We start from the raw sequence: 23,395 nt of genomic DNA, 5'->3' as shown, positions 1-23,395 counted from the left end.
ACTCTGATAAACGCTAAGTAGTTTTAAATACTCCCAAGATATTTTAAGCTGCTTTTTTGGCCCTTCTGTGTTTAATTGATGATTTCAAGGACTTGGCATTCTTATTATTTTTAAGTACCGACAAGGAGTCGATTATTGCAGTTCAATCACGGCTATCACTTGGCCAGGCACAGCCAACTAATTTACAATTGGCCTTGAAGACTGGGAGTCTATTTTTGTTGTTGCTAACTTTCTATGTGAAGCTTTTTCCCATACAGAAAATTTGGGAACCTCTCCAAGTTGTAAAAGGTTACTCTACTTCTGCTGCTCTTTCCTCTCGGAAAAGGAGTTTTGGAGCAAAGAATATTTTTGCATGTATCATTCTAAGGTCTATTTAATCTTAATAGTACTTGCTATTGCTTTGAAATTTGAACAATGGCTCCCGGCAAGTGTTCAAGGGATGCAGAGGAATCATCTTCTATCCCTGCTAAGAAGCAGTCTAAGATTGGGGATTTTTTTAGTCTCCGGTACCAAACAAAAAGCTTCTTCAACTGCTTTTGTTATTGAAACTACAAATCGCTTTTCTCCTTCGGAGTGTGAGATTGAGGGAGGAGGCAATTAGCACTTTCGCGCAGGAGGACAAGGAGGATGAGGCTGACCCGAGGCATTTAAGAACACAGCAGATTCTTTCTGATAATGAGGATATTATTAATTCCTCATTTGGGCAAGCACTCCTTGAATTTACTGCCAGAACAGTTAAAACCCTCTTTGAAAACATAAAAAGTATCAAAGATAGGTTTTCAAACCTGGCATCTGATATAAAACTGCTAATTAATACAACCAGGGAAATTCATCAATTTCACCTATCCTCAAAAATTCCAATGGCTCAAGAAAATTTAGAATCAAAGTCTAAAGCCTCCTCAGTATTCAACACTGAGCTAGATGCAGTTGGTAAATACAGTAAAAAAATCACAAAAATTGATTTTTCAACCAAATAAGGTCTATTTAACAATCTGCAGCTACAGAGGTAGGATTCCGAGCTGGAGGAATAGTCACCTAGTTAAATCTCATCTCCGTGAAGTTCTCCAGATTAATTATCAAATAATAGATTTGTTTAACATGGAATTTTTAAACTGTTCATTTCAGCCACAGAGAATTTTATTGACTTTTAAAACCCCTGATATTCCTATTTTAATTCAGAAGCAGAAAAAGTTTCTATGGACAAAGGGGATATTCCCAGCTCGCTGTTTTGTAAATGTAACAATGGCTGAACCACTCCTGACTCTCTCTAAAATAAAGAAGTTTTCCAAGTCCCAAGGAAAGCCAACAATTCCAGAAGTTCCACAGCTGGCTACACCCAATAGAAAGTCCCCGATGGGTCTCAATAGAAGGACTTCAGAGATTCCAGTGGACAAGGATGAACAATTGGAACAAAATGTTCTATCTCTCAACTGTGACCCATTGGAAGAAGAAGAAAAAGATGATGATATTGGGTTTATATCCCGCCCTCCACTCCGAAGAGTCTCAGAGCGGCTCACAATCTCCTTTACCTTCCTCCCCCACAACAGATACCCTGTGAAGTGGGTGGGGCTAAGAGAGCTCTTACAGCAGCTGCCCTTTAAAGGACAACTTCTGCCAGGGCTATGGCTAACCCAAGGCCATGCTAGCAGGTGCAAGTGGAGGAGTGGGGAATCAAACCCGGTTCTCCCAGATAAGAGTCCACACACTTAACCACTACACCAAACTTTATTGATATTTATCTTCTACACTCTTTTGGAAAGCTACCAACTATGGAGCAACACGCAGTTATTGGGAGACTGGAACTTACTAAAAACTGTTTCCAATCACTTATAGAGACAGCAACCTGCCCACATCTCTAAGGATAATCCAATCCAAAATGAGCATGAAAGTTTTACTATGGGAAACTCCCTTACTGAGACAAATTTAACTCAGCCTCCCAGTGAGCAGGAACATTCTGAGCAACCAGGTTTTTAAAATGCCAAATCCTCCCGACTTGCTTTTTCTGACTCACTCAACATGGACACAATGACAGCCCAGCCTGAGACGCAGTTCTTGCAACGCAACGGCTGTATCTTCAATGATTCACAGAAATCATTGGATTAGATAAGAAAGATAGAGTGACTAGTTCCCAGGCCTCTTTATTCATCTAGCTACTGATTTATAGGAAGACCATGTTTGCACACTTCAATAATTATATTTATTTATTTATTTATTTACATTATATTTATATCCCGCCCATTCCATACAGACTCAAGGGGGCTAACAACATAAAATAGACAGTAAACAAAACAATATTTAAACAATAAAATAATCAGATAATGACAATGGCAGGCAGATCATGTAATATTTTCTTTCTCACGTGCACAGATCCTGGGCAGTTAATAATAAAAGTGCTATGGATCCAGATGTGGTGGTAGCCCTCTCCTATTAGATGTTTAGTATGTGCATAGCATTCTATTGTTGGAAGCATTTCACAAACATTATCACAAAATCTTCATTCAGGAGTCTTTGATGATGGACTTAATTTGAATGGTGTAGGGTTTTTGTGTGTGTGTCTGTGTATATAACAGATTGAACCCAGCCAGCTTTTTCACTCAGTCTACTGCAAATCCCTCCTTGCTACAGTCCCTGTCCAATATGCCCTTTGTATGTGCAGAACCTATTATCCCTAACATAACTCTTATTGGTGGTCAGAGGGAATCCCTCCTCCCTTTTCATGAGTAGAAAAACTGGTTGAATCCAGTTGAATACTTACTGATTACACTATCTTCATTCTTATTTATTTTTATGATTTTTATTTAAAGCTTTGTATCTTATCTTTTTATCCAGTTAGGGCCATCAAGGAAGCAAACAGTTAAAAAGACATTAAAATCAAGTTTAAGAACAATACATACGTAAAAAAGAAAGAATGGCCAATAAGGAAATGCTAAGCAAAGCAAAACAAGAAATCACCACCTGCTGTCAGAAGAATGTAATATAGAGGACAGACACCACATTATAGTTTTTAAAAGTTATAGAAACAGGATTTTCCTTTGCAGAAGCCATACTGGTTCTTTCTCAGCAAAGTTCAGTTTTCTGTATGCTTATTACGGAACTTCAGTAAATTAACCTTTAGGGGGGAAAGATGTGCTTTGAGTTCTAGGTAAATGGAAAATAGTAATGTCTTTTGCTTTAACAGAATAATTCATTCCATGACAATAATAAAAATGTAAAGCATGCATAGGGGTACAGTTTACAAGATTCTTGGCATCTCCATTGCAATGACAGGTGGTCTTCATTCTATAGGGCATTCTGTGGCAAGCCATTAATTTTTCTGAGAGTCTAAAGTACACTTGAAATGGGGACAGAAGCTCTCCCTTGATGCTGTGGAACACTTACATGCGACCCAGTTGCATTCTGCAAGAGGAGAAGATTGTGTGGGCAGTGTTTGTGTGATTCCCCTTAGTGTACTGATTTTTCTACCACTTGGTTATAGCAATTTCACTTGTTTAATAGAAAATGCACCACACTAGCTAAAATACAGTTTTTGGGTATCAAGCAACAGATAGCATCAGTGTGTTTGTTGTTTAATAAGCCCATATGATAACAGTTTTGGACACTGAGCTGATATGCTCAGTGAAGTGCTGTCATCTGTAGCAGAAATAACTGATTTCAGGAAGTTCTGTGCTTGCATATATGCATACAGAACTGGAGAGTAGTGCTTCTGGTTCAAGATGTTTCCTCTTGTTTATGTGAGCCTTTTGACGTCTATATTTGTCTCAGCATGGTTGGTTCTCTGTGGGTTATTGTTACATTTGGGTAAAATTACTGCACTGTGGACCAAACTACATGCTTCCTCTCCAGGCTTTAGTATTAAAAGCTGGTGGGAAGCATTTTGATTGCAAACATCTAAGAACTTGATGGTACAATTCTGTGGTATTCCAGTTGCCTTTGTTGTCCTGTGATCTCACCAGTTCATAAAGGATTATATTTACTTAGTATTTAGTTATTCCAGAATGATTTTATGGAGGCAGAGGAAAAAAATAGATAAAAAACAGCATGAGTACTCACTAAATATGCATTATCAGATGATCAGATACGATGTCTTTATATTTTTGGGAAAGTAGTTGCGATAAGCTGTTGCGGCTAAAACAGCAAACCATCTTGTAGTTCCTTAGACCAACAAATGTGTTATGAATGGGCTTTCACAGTTAAAACCATGAAAAGTGATCACTGACCAACTGTGTCAGGAGCTATTTTTGCAAAAGAAGATTAAAAACATAAGCATGTACTAAATTGTAAAATAGGAAACCCACAATGTCAGTCACCCTCTGCCAATTCTGTTTCTGTGGCAACTTTGTAATAGGTCCAAATAATATTAGATTTTATAGTTCATCTGTGTTTTCATGCATTATTTCAGTATTGTACTTTGATAGCAGAAGACTTTCTGCAGTCACTCTGCAGTTCCTAAGATGCCAAAATTTGGTCTTGAAAATCTATTTCCATGCTTGTTCTTTTAAATTAAATGATGTAAATTCCCTGCGTAAATATGTACTCTTACAGCAATGACTAGTTTGAGGAGGAAGCTTTGTATAAACAAGCTGAATTCCAGTGCGGTAGGAAATCTTAGTAACAGAAATCTTGAAGAAAATTTTTATACAGCATTGACAGCTAATAAAGCAAATATATTGAAGTATACTGTAAATGTAAGGTAAAAGTTTGGCCAGTTGAGCTCATTAATTGTACAAGCTTTGTCATCAGCATTTTAACATAGTAATAAGCTACCTATGCTGAAAGGTGAAATAGGCTTCTCTGTAATCCATCTTTTCTCCTCCTTTAGTTAAGTTTCAGTAGGTGATAGTGAAAAGCAAATAGTTCTATAAGGCTAAAGTGAATCAAACACGGTGCTGAAAGGGAAGCCTGTCTCTCCCCCCACCCCTCCTCTTAAGGCTCACTGGAAATTCATGTGACAGTTAGTCAAAGCCTGCATATGAGCAATAGCTGTCCAATAAGAACAGCTTCACTTTTCTCCTTAGGTAATTTTCTCATGTATCTTCTGCATCTCTGTGGTTTAGCTACCTGTAGCATTTGAACGAGAGATGTGTACAAACATGTGGTGGCGCTCACTGAGTAAGCATCCAGTTATGCTTACCATATCTCCTTGAGTTCTTACATTCTCTACATCTCTACCCGCCAAAGAAATACAAGTGGCAACCTTCTCTGCCACATAAAGAGTGAATCAGCTTGGTCTATTCCAAAGGATATCAGAAGTTTGGCTAATGTGTATTTTATGTACAAATACTTGCTAAATATTACATTTTTGTTTAAGAAATCAGTGAAAGGATTGATTTCAAATTGTATTCCATCTGTTCAGATGGTTTGTGTGTATATCTTTAAAAAAACGTATTTTGTTTTGGGCCTTTGGTGTGTGGGAGAATTAATATAAAACCAGTCTGCTATGAACACAGAGACAAACAGTGATGTATCTAGACACTCAAACGTTGGCTTTATTTATTACTTTTAATAAAGCCAAAGTTTGAGTGCCCAGATGCATCACCTTAAAAATCAGTTTAGCTTGCTGGATTTTGGTAATAGCATAATAATCTCTTTCATTCTAGGTTACTACAATAACAATACCAAAGTTGCAGTTAAAACTCTAAAGCCTGGTACTATGTCTGTGCAAGCTTTCATGGAAGAAGCCAATCTTATGAAATCACTTCAGCATGACAAGCTGGTTAGATTGTATGCTGTCGTCACCAAAGAAGAACCTATTTATATAATAACAGAGTTTGTTACAAGAGGTAGGAATTACTGGTTTTAGAAACAAGAAAATACCATTTTTGTGTGCATGAATGTGAACTTGGCGTGTACTTTATAGCTATTTGTTATGCATATAAGTGGCTAAGAAGTTTGTTTACGGTGTAAGTTTCATATCTTGGACAAAATTACTTCAAATAGGCAGTTTAACAGGGACATATTGAGACTAAATGGCTGTATGTTTCAGAAGATAAAGAAATGTTCCAAGATTTTGATTCACACAAGTTCTTCTTACTCAGGCCAGTGTCTTGTGAGTTGTATGCATTTATAGAAGCCTGAGATGTAGGGGAACATAGGCAGGAACTCACAGATAGTGGTTTTTTGTCTATGGCACGTATTTACTGGTACTGTAAGTACTTCTGCCCCGTGGCGCAGAGTGGTAAGGCAGCAGTACTGCAGTACTGTGATCTGAAATCTCTGCTCACGACCTGAGTTCGATTCCAGCGGAAGCTGGATTCAGGTAGCTGGCCCAAGGTTGACTCAGCCTTCCATCCTTCCGAGGTCAGCAAAATGAGTACCTAGCTTGCTTGGGGAGGGAAGTGTAAAAGACTGCGGAAGGCAATGGCAAACCACCCCATAAAAAGTCTGCCGTGAAAACTTGTGAAAGCAGTGTCACTCCAGAGTCAGAAACGACTGGTGCTTGCATAGGGGACTTTTCCTTTCCAAGTACTTCTGAGCATGGAGCAGGGATCACTGGGGGTGTGGGGGGAGGTATTTGTGAATTTCCTGCATTGTGCAGGGGTTGGACCAGATGACCCTAGAGGTCCCCTCCAACTCTTTGATTCTATGATTTTAAGTATTGGAAATATATTTAAGATTGTCTACAGAACACCATATTAATGTCTACAGAACACCATATGATATGTTGACTAGGAAGAAAGAAAATTTTGCGGATAATTTGTATAATCAAAGCACAGATTTTTTTCCCCTTTATGTATAAGAGTAGTTTACTTCAAATAGCAAGTGGATTTATCTTTGCACGTACTCTCGGTGCTAAGATTACAAGTACATAAATCAGCTAGTTACGTCATATACAGTTCTCTGCATCTTTAAAATCTGCTTTTCGGTTATTAATATGGTTACTATGTCAATAAAAGATGTTGTTTAAAAGCAGCTGTTATTAGGTTCTTAGGAGGTTGAAGCATGTTTTCAAAGGAGCTACTATTTAAACAGCCTTCATACAAAACTAAATGGTTGTACTTTGAGTGCAGATCAGGAGATTGCACATGATGATACCCACTTCTTTGATGTACAAACATTGGAAACATATTGCTAATTGCTGAAAATTTTTGTAGCCACACTGAGCTTTTGCAAAACAGAAACCCGAGAAAGTTAACTCCTGTCACAAAAAATTTGGTATTTTTCTTTAAGTAAAATATATACAAATAAATTTCTGCCTGATTCTTCAAAGATTAGATCTCCAGTGTTTTTACTTGTTTCTTGGTTTCAAACTTGTTTTAAACTTTTGTTCACACAGGTAGCTTGCTGAATTTTCTGAAGAGTACAGAGGGCGGGAAATTACTGCTGCCAAAGCTTATTGACTTTTCAGCTCAGGTAAACAGAGTAGTAATATAATGTAATACATGGTATTACAGGTCTTTTGCTGAGAATTCTGACTTGGATGCCTTATAAAAACTCAGTGTAGCCAACCAAGGATTTTATATTAACAAGGCTTTCTGCTATGGTAAAACAGAAAACTGGGACGGCCATTCTGACAATTCTTGGTTGAAGTTCAGTATATTAAAGCACAAAAAGTGATGGAAAGGTGCTTTGGCCTCACCTGGACCTATCTTCTACAACTGCCTGGAGGTCTGGTGTATTGAGGCATGCTTTGATCCACACCTTCCATTTCCATAATTTGGATACTGAGTTTTTATTTAAATGGATTTTCAATAAAAGCATGCTTATATGTGGCCATAAAAATTGTTTCCTGTTTTGTGGGGTAGATTATTATGACATTTCTCTTGATGCTTTAGGCCAGGAGTGTCAAACACTCCATGGACTGCAACCAGCCCACTCAGGGCTTTGATCAGAACTGGGACTCTTTTCTCCCCCCCCTCCTGTCCTTACCCTTTGAAGCTTGGAGGCTGCCTCTCCTAGGCTCTTTGCAGCTGGGAGGTAGAGTCTCTTTCAGTCTAGGAGCTTCAAAGGAGCTCTTTGAAGCCCTCTTTGATGCTCCCAGTCTGAGTCTCAGTTCCTGGGCTCTTCCTGTCTTTCTTTGCTGCTGCTGCAAGGAAAACGTGGGGTGGATTTTAAGATCCATTCCACGTTTTTCTTACAGCTTTGTCTTTGCTCTGCAATGGTTTCAAATGGAGTGGAGATGGTTACATTTTCAGCATTTCTTTAGCCAGATAAAACTCATGCTTCCTGGAGTTGTGTTCTTGCAAATAAAAGATTGATGCTTTCAGCCAGTTTATCTCTGTTGAATGGCCCTAATCTAGTGAATAATCTAATGTGGGAACCCACAGCCAAAGGGGGATATTATACTGGAAAGCCATTGCCAATCTTACTCAGGGATGGGGGAGAAGCTTACAATGCCATTTCATTGTTTCCACAGAGTCAGAGCCTTTTTAAAAATTGCACTGCCAAATTCCACTATTCCCCACCTGTCCAACTTAAACAAAATATTAGAATAGTTTTAAGCATGTTTGTATTTTAGGTTTAAAAATAATATCTTAACTGTGTTTGTCTGTGTCCATTATAAAGTTTGTATTTCCACTACCTGGCATTATATTTCATGACACACATGACCCAGGCTCACAAATTTATTTATTTATTTCATTTATATCCCGCCCTCCCCCACCACGGCAGGCTCAGGGCGGCTATAAAGTCCCATTTATGTCAGATCCAGCCCTCCTAACAAATGAATTTGACACCCCTGCTTTAGGCTATTACTACCAGGTTTGCCTAAGTTGTATCAGGGTTAGTTTGATTTTTATTTTCTTTAAATCCACCTCAAAACTGGTTTGGTCACAAATTAAGTCAGCCAGAGCTGGTAGGGAATGGAATAATGTACCAAGGAAAGATCCTAATCATCTGCTTCAGCAATGTAAGGAGCAGGTTTTTTGGCAACACATTGCACTTCAGTTACAGGTGGTAAAGAAAAATAGAATGGCATGCCTAGAATGTACTATAAATAGTTATTCTAGTGCAGTGCTGAGTAGAATCTGGATTCAGACCCCAGAATGCAGAGAAAAAGTATCCTTTGAAATACTAGGTGATTTACCTGTAAGTATAGCTTTATTGTGTAAACTTAAATTTAATTATGAAGGGATAATTTGTTGTACTCACAGTACTGTTACCTGTGTGTCACCATTTCCTGTAATCCTTGAGTAACTTGCTGTGATGTCATGGAAATATTCATGTATTTCCTAATTGCAGGCTTGAGCTGTGCTGAAAGGAGAAATTTTGTGTAGAGGAAGGAAGAGTTGCTTGCTATTGTCAAACTGAACACAATGATTTTGGCTTAGATCTAAGGTGATTAAGAGGGAAGGGTTTGATACTGCACAATGGATGGTGCAGGAAGCGAGAAAAAAGACTAACATAACATGACTGGTGAGGAGTCTTCCTAAACTAGGATGGGAATGGGAGGAGGGAAGAGAAAATATTCCAGCTGTACCCAGAACTGTCTTTATCTGGCGGGCACCCATCAAGACAAAGTAGCAAATCTGTAGCAAACCATTTTCCTTGGCTGGGGCTTGCACCTTTTGTTTTATCAACTGTAGAGGTGGAGTTGTCCTGCACTGATTCTAAGATTGAGTCATTAAACCAGAGTAGAATCACAGGTTGCAAAGTTCTACAAATTCAGGAGGACACATTATTGCTTTTCGTAGGGATTGAATTGCAACATAGATTTTCCAAGCTACTGGCAATTAGCCTGTTGGCCAGTCCAGACTAAAAACTCAAAAGAAGTTGGATTTCTTTACCCAGATCCTCTTCTTATGGAATCAGTGTAGTGCAGGAAACATCTTGTTGGAGGGTCCTATCAGTTTATGGAAGGGTTTGATGTAATTCTTATTCACCTTTATCCAAAGCAGTCCAAGGAGGTATAAAGACCTCCCAGGAGTAGAGATGTACCCTATAACTGCAGAGGGACAGACAATGAAGTTAATTCTGGGGGGTCTGGGCAAAAAGGTAAGAGTAACATTTTGCAGTCTATTAAGGGTGCACAACAGATCATTGCCAGTTACCTCCCCCCCTCCCTTTTGTTGTTGTTGCTGCTGCTGCAATGGGCTTTCCTTTTTTCTAGAACATGCAGCAGCTGGTCAGAACAAGCACTTGCTATTCAGTTATCACTTTTAAAGGAAGCACAGTGAAAGAGAAACTATAAGTGAAGACAATGCATACAAAGCTTGGGTTTGATTTCTTTTTTTAAATAAAACCCTGTATAAAGCAATATTTACTGCTTGTCACAATGCCACAACAACTTCTATAGCAAATATCTTTTGAACCAGCCCTTAATATCCTGATGTAAAAATTAACCTTAGTTTGACCTAGCACTGTAAACAAAGTGACAAAATCTGTTTCATATTATCTTACTGTATTCTGCTAGCTAGCAAATTTATATTATTTATATGAGACTGCAATTTCTTCTATTTTTAATTACAATTTTGGCATATTCTAGTTTCCAACATTACTATGGCACAATTTGTTGTTTTAACTCTTTTCAAGATCCAGTTATAGATGTTTATCCTATGTATGTATACATGTTTCTCTTTCTGACTAATACTTACTATTCCTTGTCAATGATACAGAGATGCTTAAACACCTGCTGGTTTGGCTCATAGCCTGTTCACTGCTGTGAATGCTAATTGCTTCGCCTCAAACTTTCCCCAGTACAGCACTTACTTTGAGGGGAGGAGAGTGCATCAGAAACCTGTTCCTATTTGATCCCCTGATAACTGGGAGCCAGCTTCTGATACCTCCCCCCCCCAATAACTTTCCTGTGTCTTATCAAGTTTAGCAGGCAGCAAAGTTCCAAGGCTGATCCTCCAATCAGCTGAGAGTTGGCTTCTGATTCCACTCCCTCTTCCTTCAAAAAACTGCTATATCTTAGCAGTTAGATAAACTAGATAAGTTGTCTGAGCAGCATATTGGAAGCTTTGTAACAAATTCAAGCAGCAAATTAGAAACTGACTTGTAACTATTGCCCCCCCAAGGTTGGAATAAAGAGTCAGACACAATGCTTTGGTATAAAATTGGGCCACTTTATTAAACGGCAAGGGCACCCAAACAGCGGGCTGGCCAGGGCTAGGGGTCACCGCGACCGCCCCCCTGCCATTAGCGGGCGAGAGACCCAGCCCCCCAGCCAGAGCTGTGTGACTCAGCTCCTGCCAGGCAGGCCCAGCAGGGAGGCGCGCACCAGAAAGCCCAAACCCAGACGCACGTCTCGACGGAAGACACCCTCTAGCCGAGCCTCCAGGACAGTCTGAATTCTCCAAACCCCGGGTTTCCAAACCCAAGGGTTGATCCTGCCAGACCCCTAATTCCCCAAAAGGGGAATGCTTCACAATCCTCCCCTAGCCGCATAGTGCCCTAAACCCCAAAAACCTGCCAACTAAAGTGACCACCTATTTAAACAGCACCTCCCGATAGCCAAATCCACAATCCACTGTACTGCTATGCAGGGCAGGCAAAAAACACACCCCAGCAACAGCCATTCAGCTGGGGTGCAAAAAATTCCTACCTGGCCCCCAAATGAGGCAACCAGCAAACGCCGTTAAAACAGCCAGACACCGCCCCTTACATTGCGCGCCGAAACGGGTGCCCCCTGACTCTCTCCACCCAGGGAGGCAAACCAGGCTAATGCAGCCTAGCAGCTACACTGCAGGCTGCAAGCCCCAGAATCTCCCAGTCAGCTGGAAGTCAGTTTCTGAACTGGGAAATTAGTTATTTGGTAGGGATTGGAATGAACTGGTTGACAAACTAAAGTTTTTCATGAATTTTGGCCAATTTGTGGTTTGTGAAGCAATTTTCGCAAAATGAAAAATGGCCATGAACTGACGCAAGTTACAGCCCCCCAAAGAGGGTGCCTGTCATTTCCCCAGAAAGCACCTTTTGGGGGCAGGGGGAGGGTGTAACTCAGGCCCTGTAAATCCAATCTTCACCAAAGTTAGAGGGCAGGTAAAAGAGTCTCAGACAGAGACCCCCTGTGAGGATGCAGTCATTTTGCAGGAGTGTATAGAACAGATCTTGTGTAAGCTAGAAATTTCAAACTTGGAGGGCATGGATTGTCTAGGGGAGTTCTGCTGTGAGTTTGTTGTCTCTAACTTGTACATAATCTGTTCTATACAGTCTGTATCCTCCGTCTGTCAAAATGACTGAAGTTCAGGATTGTGTAGAATAGATCCTGTGCAAGCTAGAGACATCAGAGTTTCAGGGGACCTCCCCAAGATGCTCCACATGCCATCCAAGTTGTTGCTTTGAAGCTATTTAAACATTTTGATGTAGTGGATACAGTCTGTCTGGGAATGTCTCTACTCACAAACCTCCATAGACAGTTTGAAAAGTTTGTGGAAAGTTCACACTGAATGACCTGCCATGAACTTGACTTCACAAGGCATGAACCATCCAAAATTTATCACAGACTTTAATGTGTGGTCCAATTAGTGTCCATCCCTATTAAAATACTTAATTTTAGTCATGATTAATAGTCAACACAACTATAACAAAAGAAATGATTTGACTCTTTGGCTATCTGAATGGATGTGATGAAAGTTTTGAAAACTTCTGTCTTATATGAGCTTTCTAGGATTGTCTCTTAGGGAATGCCCTCTTCCACAAAACAATGGACTGTACAACTGCAGTAGAGTTGACTGAAAAACAGAGCTACTATAGAAGCTTGTTCATATGCAACCATGCGAAGTCTGTTTGACCAATAGCTGGAGCAAGAAATTTCTCTCTGTGTGTGAGCGCATGTGCTCATGCTATTTGAATTTCCTAAGTTAAATACAGGGTAGGAAACAACAACAGTTTCTCTAATGAATTAGAGATTCTATGTACAGCTGTCTGTGAAGGCTGTCTGTGTGAAGTCTGTACAGCAGGTAGAGGCTAGGACAGGGACAGAGCACACATTACCAATTTCCCCCTCTGTGTATTAATTGCACCAACTTAAAGAATACATACACAGCATCATCTTGAGATCTATGTTTCAGAAATGTTTGTAGTTCACATAGGGGATGCTTCACAATCCGCATTAGCCTTTGCTCCGGTGCTGTGTTTCCCCCAGGGCAGATGTTGGTTTACGCATATCTTGACCCGAGGCAGCAGTTTGACCCGCCTCCAAAGCGGTGTTGCCCCGAATTTAAGAAATCAGCAAAATGCGAGAAATTTATTTTTGATGAGGTTCCGGGGCTCGAAATTTATGTGCAGAACTCATGCCAATGCGCTGTCAAACTTCTCGCATCAGAAGAACACACCCACATAACTCCACGCCCATGATTCTGCCCAGTTATTTCGTCATACTTCCTTAATTTTACTCCCTTTGAAAATTATCCCTTTGAAAATTATCCAATATTTTCCTGAAATAGAGTAATTTTTTTAAACAAATCACGTTTCGCGTTACAACGCAAAAATATATATAACGATGTAATGCAATTTTCTTTTACTGAATACATCCCTTGCTTCCACCCGCCCCCGTTCTTTATGGTATTCCACGTGATTTTGATAATGTGTCATTGCATTGTGATTACTTTCTTCCCCCCTCCGATAAAAATCACTCCTGACTATTATAATTTTTTTTTCAAATAAGATCATTACAATGCACTTACGTAAATAGTGATGTTACACAAACTACTTTAAAGATGCGCGATTGCCACCTTTATCGATTCCCCCCCATGGCCTCAAATGGAAATGGGAATTTGATTATGTTTATACGTTTATATTTTTGATAGGTTGGGGAGACTTTCTCCCTTAACCGCTCTGCATAAATCTTCCCCCCCACCACCACCTTCATGCATCTGTTTGTAATTTGTTATAACTTTTAATGGAAAAGTGTGTGCTTAACATTCAGTGTGTGTGGATAAAAATGGTGGATCGCCAACTCAGATTTCCCGGGGCTTAGATAACCTGCCAATGGCAGGGCAAAAGGAAAACATGTGACTTTGCCAGTATTATGCCTCTGGCATTACGTTGTAACGCAAACAAAGACAATCGCGTTGTAACGTGAACACACATGCGTGTTAAAAGAAAAAAAAGGGAAACGTATGGAGGGGGAAATTGCTACGATTGTAGGGGAAACTCCAGGAGCAACAGTAACGTGGAATCAGAACACACGGAACAGACTGGGAATTGAATCCGGGAGAAATTCTCTAGTGCGGAATCGAGAAATCACACCCGCATAGAACAACCTCAGAGTGAAAGGGAGGCAAACACCAAATGCGGAATCAGCCATAGTATCTGTCTATTCCATACTGTCTGGGGTCAACACTTTTGCTCCTATAATTACCCCAGAGGGTTGCAAGCCTCACTGAAGGCATATTGTGCTAGCCAATCCTGAGGATGGGGATGTTGTCTGGCAGGTCACAGAAGGGCATGGCTTTGATGGAGTCTACTCAGGAGTCAGCCAGTTTTAAGGAGAGCAACTGGCTCTCAGCAGCAGAATCAACCACTTGAGTTCCTACCAGAGATGTCACAGTCCCTGTGTACACTGCATTGGTCAGCCCACACCTGGATTGTGTGCAATTCTGGAGGCCTCACTTCAAAAAGGATGTGAACAATGGAGTGGGTGCAGAGGAGAGTGACAAGGATTATCAGGACCTGGAGACCAAGCCCTATGTGGAAAGGCTGATGGACTTGGGAATGTTCAGTCTGGAGAGGAGGAGGTTGAGGGTGGGGACATAATTGCTCTCTTTAAGTATTTGAAGGGCTATCACTTAGAGGAGGGCAGGGAGCTATTCCTGTTGGCAGCAGAGGATAGTACTCACAATAATAGGTTTAAATTAAGGGCAGGAAGATACTGGTTGGATATTAGGAAAAACTTTTTACAGTAAGAATTGTTCAACAGTGGAAGGAACTACCTAGGGAGATGGTGAGTTCCCCCTCTCTAGCAGTCTTAAGCAGCGGCTGGACAAACACTTGCCAGGAATGCTCTAGGTTCATCCTGCCTGGAGCAGTGAGTTGGACTAGATGGCCTGTGGCACACCTTCCACCTCTGTGATTCTATTCCAAGGTGAATTTTGCAGCTTTTAAAAGGCAAATGTTATTACTTAATTGCCAACACTGTTTAGCATAACCAAGAAACAGAAACTGCCAGTTTCACAGATTGTGTATAATTTGTGAAACTGGCAGTTTCTGTTTCTTGCTTATGCAAGGGTTTGGCTTCATGCATTATTTCTCTCTTTTTTTAAAAAAAAAACTGCTTTCAGTCTTGTGATACTGTGGTGGGAAGTGCTGTCAACTTTTTTCCATTGCCTGACACCCTAAAAGAGGAACAAGGAGAAAACAAATTTTATGAATGGTGATCTGCATGTCAAAAACAGGACTGCTTCTTGAGGGAAATTTAAAAGACTTTTCAAGGTGTTGTGTTTACTTGTAAAATGTAGTTCCAATTCTCTTATGTAGCAAAAATTGCATTTAAGTCATAGTAGTACCATTGATTTATAAGCATGAACTTGGTTTGTGTGCAAGTATTTTAATCTAGTTGATAATCTTGATTACACTGCATGTTGCCCAACTTCCTGAATGAACCTAAAGCAAAACTAACAACCAAACTAAAATGTTTTTTGCTGAACGTCCCTGTGATGAACAGCACCAGGACTTCCAGCCTTTATTCATTCCACTGACCTCTGAATCAAGCAAGAATATATTAGTCAAATAATTCAGTAGCATTATATCTGTTTCATTGTCATGATGCAGAGTGACAGAAGTGGCTGTAGTGTAACAAATAATTTTTAAAAAGGTTAGCATATTTTTAGAACAGAGAAGAGCCAAACCTGAGCTCATTTTTTGAGATGGAGGTTAGGGACTGCAACTCCCTGCCTCCTGACAGCACCTTGTTTAAATACACACATAACTGTAATTTTTAAATGTTAAAACTATAGTGACCGAGTCCCTGGTGAATACATTGAATATAGTGATCCTTATTCACAGAATGAGATCCTTTTCTGAAATATCATTGATAGAAGGGAAGGGAAGAAGATGGATTCATGCAGCAGGAAAAGCCAATGCAGTTCATACTTTTAGATGTTATGTGCTTTTTAAAAAGACTGTTGTGGTCCATAATTATTTTTTATTTATATATATATATATATATATATAAAAATATTTATATATATAAATATATATATATATATTAAGATTAATGAATTGTGTAAATGATTGAAAAGAGCAAATGTCCCCATATAAGAGAAAATCTCTAAGTTATTTTTCAATTTATGTATTTGAATTTTAGATATATTTAGCTGCACTTTCACATCAACTTTTGTGCTATGATATAAAAATAGAAGGCTTTTCTCTTGTTGGTACAGATTGCAGAGGGCATGGCATATATAGAAAGGAAAAACTACATACATCGGGATCTGAGAGCAGCTAATGTTCTCGTCTCAGAATTACTAATGTGCAAAATTGCTGATTTTGGACTAGCCAGAGTGATTGAAGATAATGAATATACAGCCAGGGAAGGTAAGTATCACTTTATAATAATACAAAAAAAGTTCCATGAACAACTATTTCTTATGAAAGAATCTGATATTTCACATATCAATACTGCATTTTTAACAATGCTAGTATATTTTTAAAATCATATAAAGTGGTTTCTTGTCCTCTTTCAGATCTTCAAAATAAATGTTTTTGCATATTACAGTCTGTGCCTTAAACAAAAGAAACATTGTCATGTTTCTAGAGGATTTTAATTTAAAATAATTTGCATTACCAGTAGGTACTCACTTATATCTAGCCAATTGCCCCTCTGTAAATCTCTGGACACCAGACTGCCATGTATTAGAGGTGCGTGTACAGATTTTCATAACATTTTTCTGCTTGCGACATTTTAGCATTTCAACAGTTATAAACACTCATTTTCTTCCCTTTAAATTCCAGGACTCTATTAAAAGCTAGAAAGAAAAATATGAGAGCTGCATGAGCTGAGATATAGGAGCCATACAGCATCTTCACTGTTAGTTCAGGGGCACATGTTGGGAAAGGCAGTTCTTGCGTGAAGACAGTTCAGGTATAAGAGGAGGACTAGTCTAGATGCAGCAGGTCTCATAATGCTTTTTAAAAGCTACTGTTATTTGAATTAGTTCTCTTCCTCAGTAATTTCAGATGATTTTTTACCCCTTCTTTAGGTGCAAAATTCCCTATCAAATGGACAGCACCAGAAGCCATTAACTATGGTTTATTTACTATAAAATCTGACGTGTGGTCCTTTGGAGTTCTTCTATATGAAATCATTACATATGGAAAAATTCCTTATCCAGGTATGTGCTTCGTTATACACCTCTGTTTTATGTACTCTTGTTCTACTTAGACAGGTACCAAACTATTTTCCTATTGTGAAACATATACATGGTTTACAGACTCTTATGAAAGAGTTATGGAAGTGCATCGCAGTAATTTCATGCTCATAACTTTACAGAGGTTTATTTATTTCTAATCCATCTTCCTTTCTGAGGCTCCAGTTAGATTACAAAATTAGAAAATAATGGAATAAAATGATGCTTCATAAACAATACAGAAAAAACAAGATAATTCATACAATGAGCAGTGCAATAAATTACAACTCTGTTCCCTTCATAAAACCATCCTCCTGAGCAATTCCACTTGCTACAACCCTATTTATTTCCCTTATAAAAATATAGTTTGTTCCCAGGCCCTCATTTTTCTGCCTCCCTTCGTGCATTGACTTTTGTTTGGAACTTCCTGCTTTGATTAAGGTTCTGGTCATCATGATGTCTGAATAGAGGATCACACAAGACAGGATTCTAAAGTGGGATTGAACAGAGATTTAGAATCCCATTTTGTGCGGAGTGCGGTAAGCCACTGCATGATAAAGCCAAGTGAGAACAGCAAGAGGGGCACACAATGCAATTTTTTCCTTAGTTTCATAAAACTTCCCTGTAGATAATAAATTAGAATCTGCAGGTTTCAAGTTTCCTGTCATGGTACTTCAGAATCATGTATAAGAAGTTAAGAGGTTTGTCTAGCCACTGCTTAAAGACTGCCAGTGAGGAAAAACTCACCACCTCTCTAGATAGCTGATTCCATGGTTGACCAACTCTTATTGTAAAAAAGTTTATTCCTAATATTCAGCTGGTAGCACTTGAAGTCAGATCAATTCCCCTACAGAAAATGGCCACCTTGGGTGAGTGGGAAGAGAACAAGTATGGGGGGGGGGCACTTGCCTAGAGCCTCTTTCTAGAGCCTATTGTATTTTCTTTCACAGTGGGCCTTAGTTCTAGTATAAGTCGCTAGATTTTCTGTTTGGCATGTTCTGCTGAGAGACTATGTTAGCTCTGTTTTCTGGTTTGCAGAAATATCTTTCATAATGTTTCCCCATTTTCCTGGCCCTATCTGTGACAATGCTCAACCTCACTTTTAAATCACACTTAACATCAATAACTTTGCTGCAGTAACGACCTGTATCACACACCATACTGAAAAGAGAAAATCTTTTATTACTTCTTATGTAGAGATAAAACATCTTTTGTCCAGCATAAAAACATGATATTTGCACCTGTTTTCAGATACATAAGTGACACATGTGAGAGCAGTCAGGTTGCCAACTGCTGAAACCAAAATTTTTACCTGAGCTGGATTGTGGATCTCTAGGTCAAGAGGTAGATCGTAATGCAGAGATAGTGTCAGAACCTGCTGATTTTTGTCTACTTTCTCCATCCCATGCATTATCTTGTAAACTTTGTAAACACACACACACACACCCTGGAAAGCCGCTGCCAATCTGAATAGACAGCACTGACTTTGATGGACCGAGGGTCTGATTCAGTATAAGGCAGCTTCATATGTTCAAATAGTTGCAGAACTGTAAAAGCACAGTGCTATAAAGGTTATGATTCCTAGAGCTGCAGGCATAACTAAGGGATTTCTCTACAATTTGAAATCTTTAAAAACCCTATAAAATATGCTTGGGTATTAAAATTTCCAAAATAACAGAAAAAAATTTCTTGGCTTTAGGAAAAGAAGGCTTACAAAACTCTCAGTGGTTGTTGTGCTTTAGACAACCACAACAATACTGTCACGCCTTTAAGCCTTTGCTTAAAGCCATGAAGGGAAGAGTGGATTGGGAGGCTGAAAGAACCCTAGAACTCTACCCCCCAGTCAGTCATGTTCTCTGATAGAAGTTGACTCGCCAGAGTCAAGCCCAGTATGGCTACTGGCAACTGACTATCAACCCAGCTCAGCTTGTTCTGGCATCACTGCACAACTGGGCCCAACTGCTGTGCAACCTGACCAGGCTTTTCCTTGGGAAGATGTTGTCAGGGGTAGCATAGGAGAGAAAGCTGAAGACATAGGAGCAATAAAGGCAGGTTACTGTATATGAAGGAGAGAACAAAGCAGGAAATGGGGAGAGGGGGTTGCCGGGAAATGGAAGAAAATATTGGGGGAGGGGGACATGGGAGAAAAGATGTCTCCTTGCAAGTGGCTCCCGCACATGTTTGAAAATGTAAAACCCATTTGCTCTGATGTGGCCAGAAAAGACAGCTTAAAGGAGTTTTTTGTGTTTATTATTTTAGGAATGAGTAATTCTGATGTAATGGTAGCTCTTCAGCGGGGTTACCGTATGCCACGCATGGATGGCTGCCCAATTGAGCTCTATGACATCATGAAAACTTGCTGGAAAGATAAAGCAGAAGAGAGACCAACATTTGAATATTTACAGAGCGTGCTTGATGACTTCTATACAGCTACAGAAGGACAATACCAGCAGCAGCCATAAGAAAAAGAAGCTTCTGTGCTCCATTGACAGTCTTTGGATAATATGGTTTAAGACAGTTATTTTGGATATATTGGAATACCTTTATCACTTGTGGTTCCTGAAACTAAAAACTGCAGTTCAGCTGGAAGAAGATGAGCACTGTAAATTATCATCCTGCTTACAGTTAAAGTCCACTATTAATGCTTCCTTTGTGTTTTTCTTAAATAAACATCCAGATGAGATGAGCTTTGACTCGGAAGACAAAAGGGAAAGACAGTCACACCGGTGTCAAACACAAGAAAGGAATAACTGCAAACACAATGAACAAATGCAAGTTCATGATGGTAATCAGAACTTGGAACAAATGGTACAGCTATATTGTTCATCATTAAAAGGCCACTGTTTGGGCCAAATCTGATCTTACACAGGAAGCATCTGAATGTTCTCCTGGCAGAATGTGTGTCTTAACTGAACAGAAGCTTCAAGGGTTACACTGGGAGTAGAAGAGCAGTAAGAAGGGACATGAGAGGGGTAACACCAGCTCCGGAACTTCTTTCCTCCTGCTGTTTGTCTACTTAAAATTCCTACCTAAAGTTTTAGAGCTGTGTGAGAAAATATATGGATCTTTTTACTTCTGCAGGGAGAAGATCAGCTGAGGTTTGCCTGCGGGTTATCATGATTTAAAGCACGGAAATAGCTGTGGTATCATTCCCCCTAAATTCCAGAACAGTTCCCTATTCAAAGGTTCAGTGTATGGAATGTGAAATACATGTTATAACTAATATAAGACATTTCATGTGGCATGTATGTAGAAGAGTTTAAACTCACTTTGAAAAAAAAGTAAATGGTAAAATCCTTTATACTGATGGGTTTCATAAAACTGTTCTACCAGAGACATTTAAAAAAATACTTATATTTGATTAACAGTATCTAAGAAGCTGCTTTTACTGTACAGCAGCTTTGGAGTTATTACTGTTTTCATTCTTAACTCTTTGTTGCTGTTTTTCCCCCAAATGTAGTGTTACAAAAGGCACAACTAAAATGTAAATTAAATCTCAGGAAATACAGCTTGCTGTTTGTACAGTCAAAGAGTCTGATATATTTGCACACATAGGCTTGGAACCAGAAGCTTGTATTCCCAGCCTCTTCCTTCCCACTGTAGTCTGATATGCTGCTCCTAGAGAATTGCCGATTCCTGGCTACAACATTAAAGTGGAGTCAGGGAGGAGGGAATTTACTGGGTGTAATATTTGACAGGATCCAACCCATTATCTAGAATGGTAACAATTGCACATGAGAAAGCATATTAGAAGTCTTCAGGGGTACAAGTTTGGGATCAAGTCAGAAACTGGATGAGAGTTAACTGTGGTAATTGTTATACCGTGCCTCTATTTTTTACTCCATTGGACTGGGTTTTTTTATCATGATAATAATGGGAAGACAATAGTTTTAAGGAAATGCTTATTCACAAGCTGGTTGCTATAAGGAATATGATTCTGTTCAGTTGCGTGAACACCATTTTAAATATATATATATATATATATATACATACACACACACACACATGCTATTTACCATTTTTGAATGAAGGAATCCATTTGGCAGACTGATAACCAGTATGCCAACCTGTAAATATTTTTACATGGCATTGTGATTTTAATAAATAAACATCCTTGAAACTCTAAACTTGATAGATTTTCTTGTATGCTTTAAGTTGTTGCTACTTTTAACTCATAAAGCCCTGGGAACTGTAGTTTTAAACACCAGAAATGCTAAAACCAGTTATTTTTTATAAAATTATTTAACTTATAATTTAAGCGTATTAGGTAGTAGAATTGAAATGTGACCTGGGTGATCTCTGGCCAGTCATTCATTAAGCCCAGTCTACCTCACTGTTAGGATACATTAAGGAGAAGACCATGTACAGTGTCCCCACTTCCTTAGATGAATAGCATAAAATACCTTTTCTATCAATGTATGAGGGAGGGGTTGCAGCTCAGTAAGCAGCATCTGCTTTGCATGCAGAATGTCCCAGGGTCGGTCCCTGGCATCTCCAGTTAGAAGGATCAGGTAATAAGTGAGCTGAAAGATATTTGCCTGAGACATGGAGAGTTGTTGCTTGCCCGAATAGACAATACTGACCATGATAGACCAGTAGTCTGGTGCAGTGTAATAACTCTGAGTTGAATGTGCCTCTATTATTTTTTTCACTGTATTCCTTTTGATCCAGTATGAACAATTCCAGCCTTAAGCTTAGGGTTGCCAGCCTCCCGCACCACCCCCCGCCCACCCTTTGCCATTGGCAAGGGTTGGGGGAGGTGAGTTGCGAGCTCCAAGTTGGGAAACTCCTGGAGATTAGGGGGTGGAGCCTGGGGAGGGTAGGGGCATCAGTGGGGTACATGCCATAGAGTCTATCCTCCAAAGCATCCCTTTTACTCCAGGAAAACTAATCTCTGTAGTCTGGTAGTAAGCTGTAAAGTTCAGAGGATTCCCAGATCCCATTTGGAAGCTGAGATCCCTACTTTAGCTCTCTGTTGGCAAGCTAAATGTGAATTCTATATAAATGGAGAACCTGCTTCCAAGTGGTACATGGCACAATTTGAGGCATCTAAAATTTTCAGTTGTTTGCAAGGTCTGAAAATCATTTATTAGTCTGAATCTCAGCTAAGTTTTTTAACAAGAGGGGCTAGTGGCTTCTCACATGGCTTGCCTTTTCAGTAAAGCTTCTGGATAATTTAAAAACTGAATGTATGTCTTTCAGCCTCTATGGCAGAAGATATTCACAGCATGAACAGCCAGGCTTAAAGGAATTGCTACATTTAAGCATGCCAAGCTGGAGTTTCCTGTACACTGAGCATACATAATTTAACTGAAATAGTCATCAAAGAACACTGTCCTGAACTAATTAACAACCCTAACTTTCTGCAGACTTTCTACGAGTAGCTGAAGCAATATGTTAACATTTGTCCTAAATCTATATGTGGAACCTCTGAAGTTGGCAATGTGACAGAAACAAGCTATATTTTGACAACACTGTATCAATCCCTTACAGACCTATTAATAGGCTACTTTAACTAGTTTTGACAAGATGCAAACTGGGAAGTTTCAGTGACATTATGTGCTATATGATTCAGTTTGAGAGAACAGTAGCATAGTAAAGGAAAAGATGAAAATACCATATAGCTTAAGCTAACCTCAGAAGTTAGAGGCACACACAAGATAAGGATTGTTGAAAGATTGGTGGCGTCCTAATGAGTGAAACCATACCATGGATGTAAAAATTTAGCTCTAATATTTAAAAGTTTTGCTGTCACTTCAAAAATAACCGGGTCTTCTTGGCACAACAGTTTTATAATCTGCTCTTCATTTTGGCTAGAGTATATATGCTGTCACCTTCTTTAACAAAGAACCTGATATCATATGGTGTTCATGGAGGCTGCCTAAGCCCTGAACAAGCTGTGCGAACAAACCTTCAGTACATAGAGCATGTCTATTTTTCTTTATCAGTCCTCTATTTATGGTTGAAGGAAGAGCCAGCATTGGAGTTGGATATATATGATCGTAGTTTTCCTCCCAGCTTTACTCCAATGTTTCCACAGGCTAGGAAAGTAAGTTTATACAACTCTGGGAATTAAAGGTAATTGGTAACAATCTTAACCTGGATTCAGGAATGCATGTATTTCTAAATGCTCTCCAGATGTCTTATCATTTTAAACCTTAAGATTT

At 39.3% G+C, this 23,395-nt stretch overlaps 1 protein-coding gene across 7 annotated transcripts in view; it reads left to right on the top strand.

Moving 5' to 3' along the window:
- Positions 1-21,355, top strand: part of LYN (LYN proto-oncogene, Src family tyrosine kinase) — a 69,101-nt gene extending 47,746 nt beyond the window's left edge. For all 7 annotated transcript variants that reach the window (XM_060243761.1, XM_060243760.1, XM_060243757.1 and 4 more), the window contains exons 9-13: positions 5,598-5,780; positions 7,274-7,350; positions 16,263-16,416; positions 17,082-17,213; positions 19,488-21,355. In XM_060243761.1, the coding sequence (XP_060099744.1) occupies positions 5,598-5,780; positions 7,274-7,350; positions 16,263-16,416; positions 17,082-17,213; positions 19,488-19,690 (749 nt within the window). In that variant the 3' untranslated portion in view covers positions 19,691-21,355. The remainder of the gene's footprint in view (positions 1-5,597; positions 5,781-7,273; positions 7,351-16,262; positions 16,417-17,081; positions 17,214-19,487) is intronic.
- Positions 21,356-23,395: the final 2,040 nt, after the last annotated feature.

The sequence above is a fragment of the Heteronotia binoei genome, chromosome 7 (assembly GCF_032191835.1).
Source record: "Heteronotia binoei isolate CCM8104 ecotype False Entrance Well chromosome 7, APGP_CSIRO_Hbin_v1, whole genome shotgun sequence".
In the NCBI taxonomy this organism is placed as follows: domain Eukaryota; kingdom Metazoa; phylum Chordata; class Lepidosauria; order Squamata; family Gekkonidae; genus Heteronotia; species Heteronotia binoei.
The sequence above is the reverse complement of the archived record's forward strand: the minus strand, read 5'-3'. Positions and strand labels throughout refer to the sequence as shown.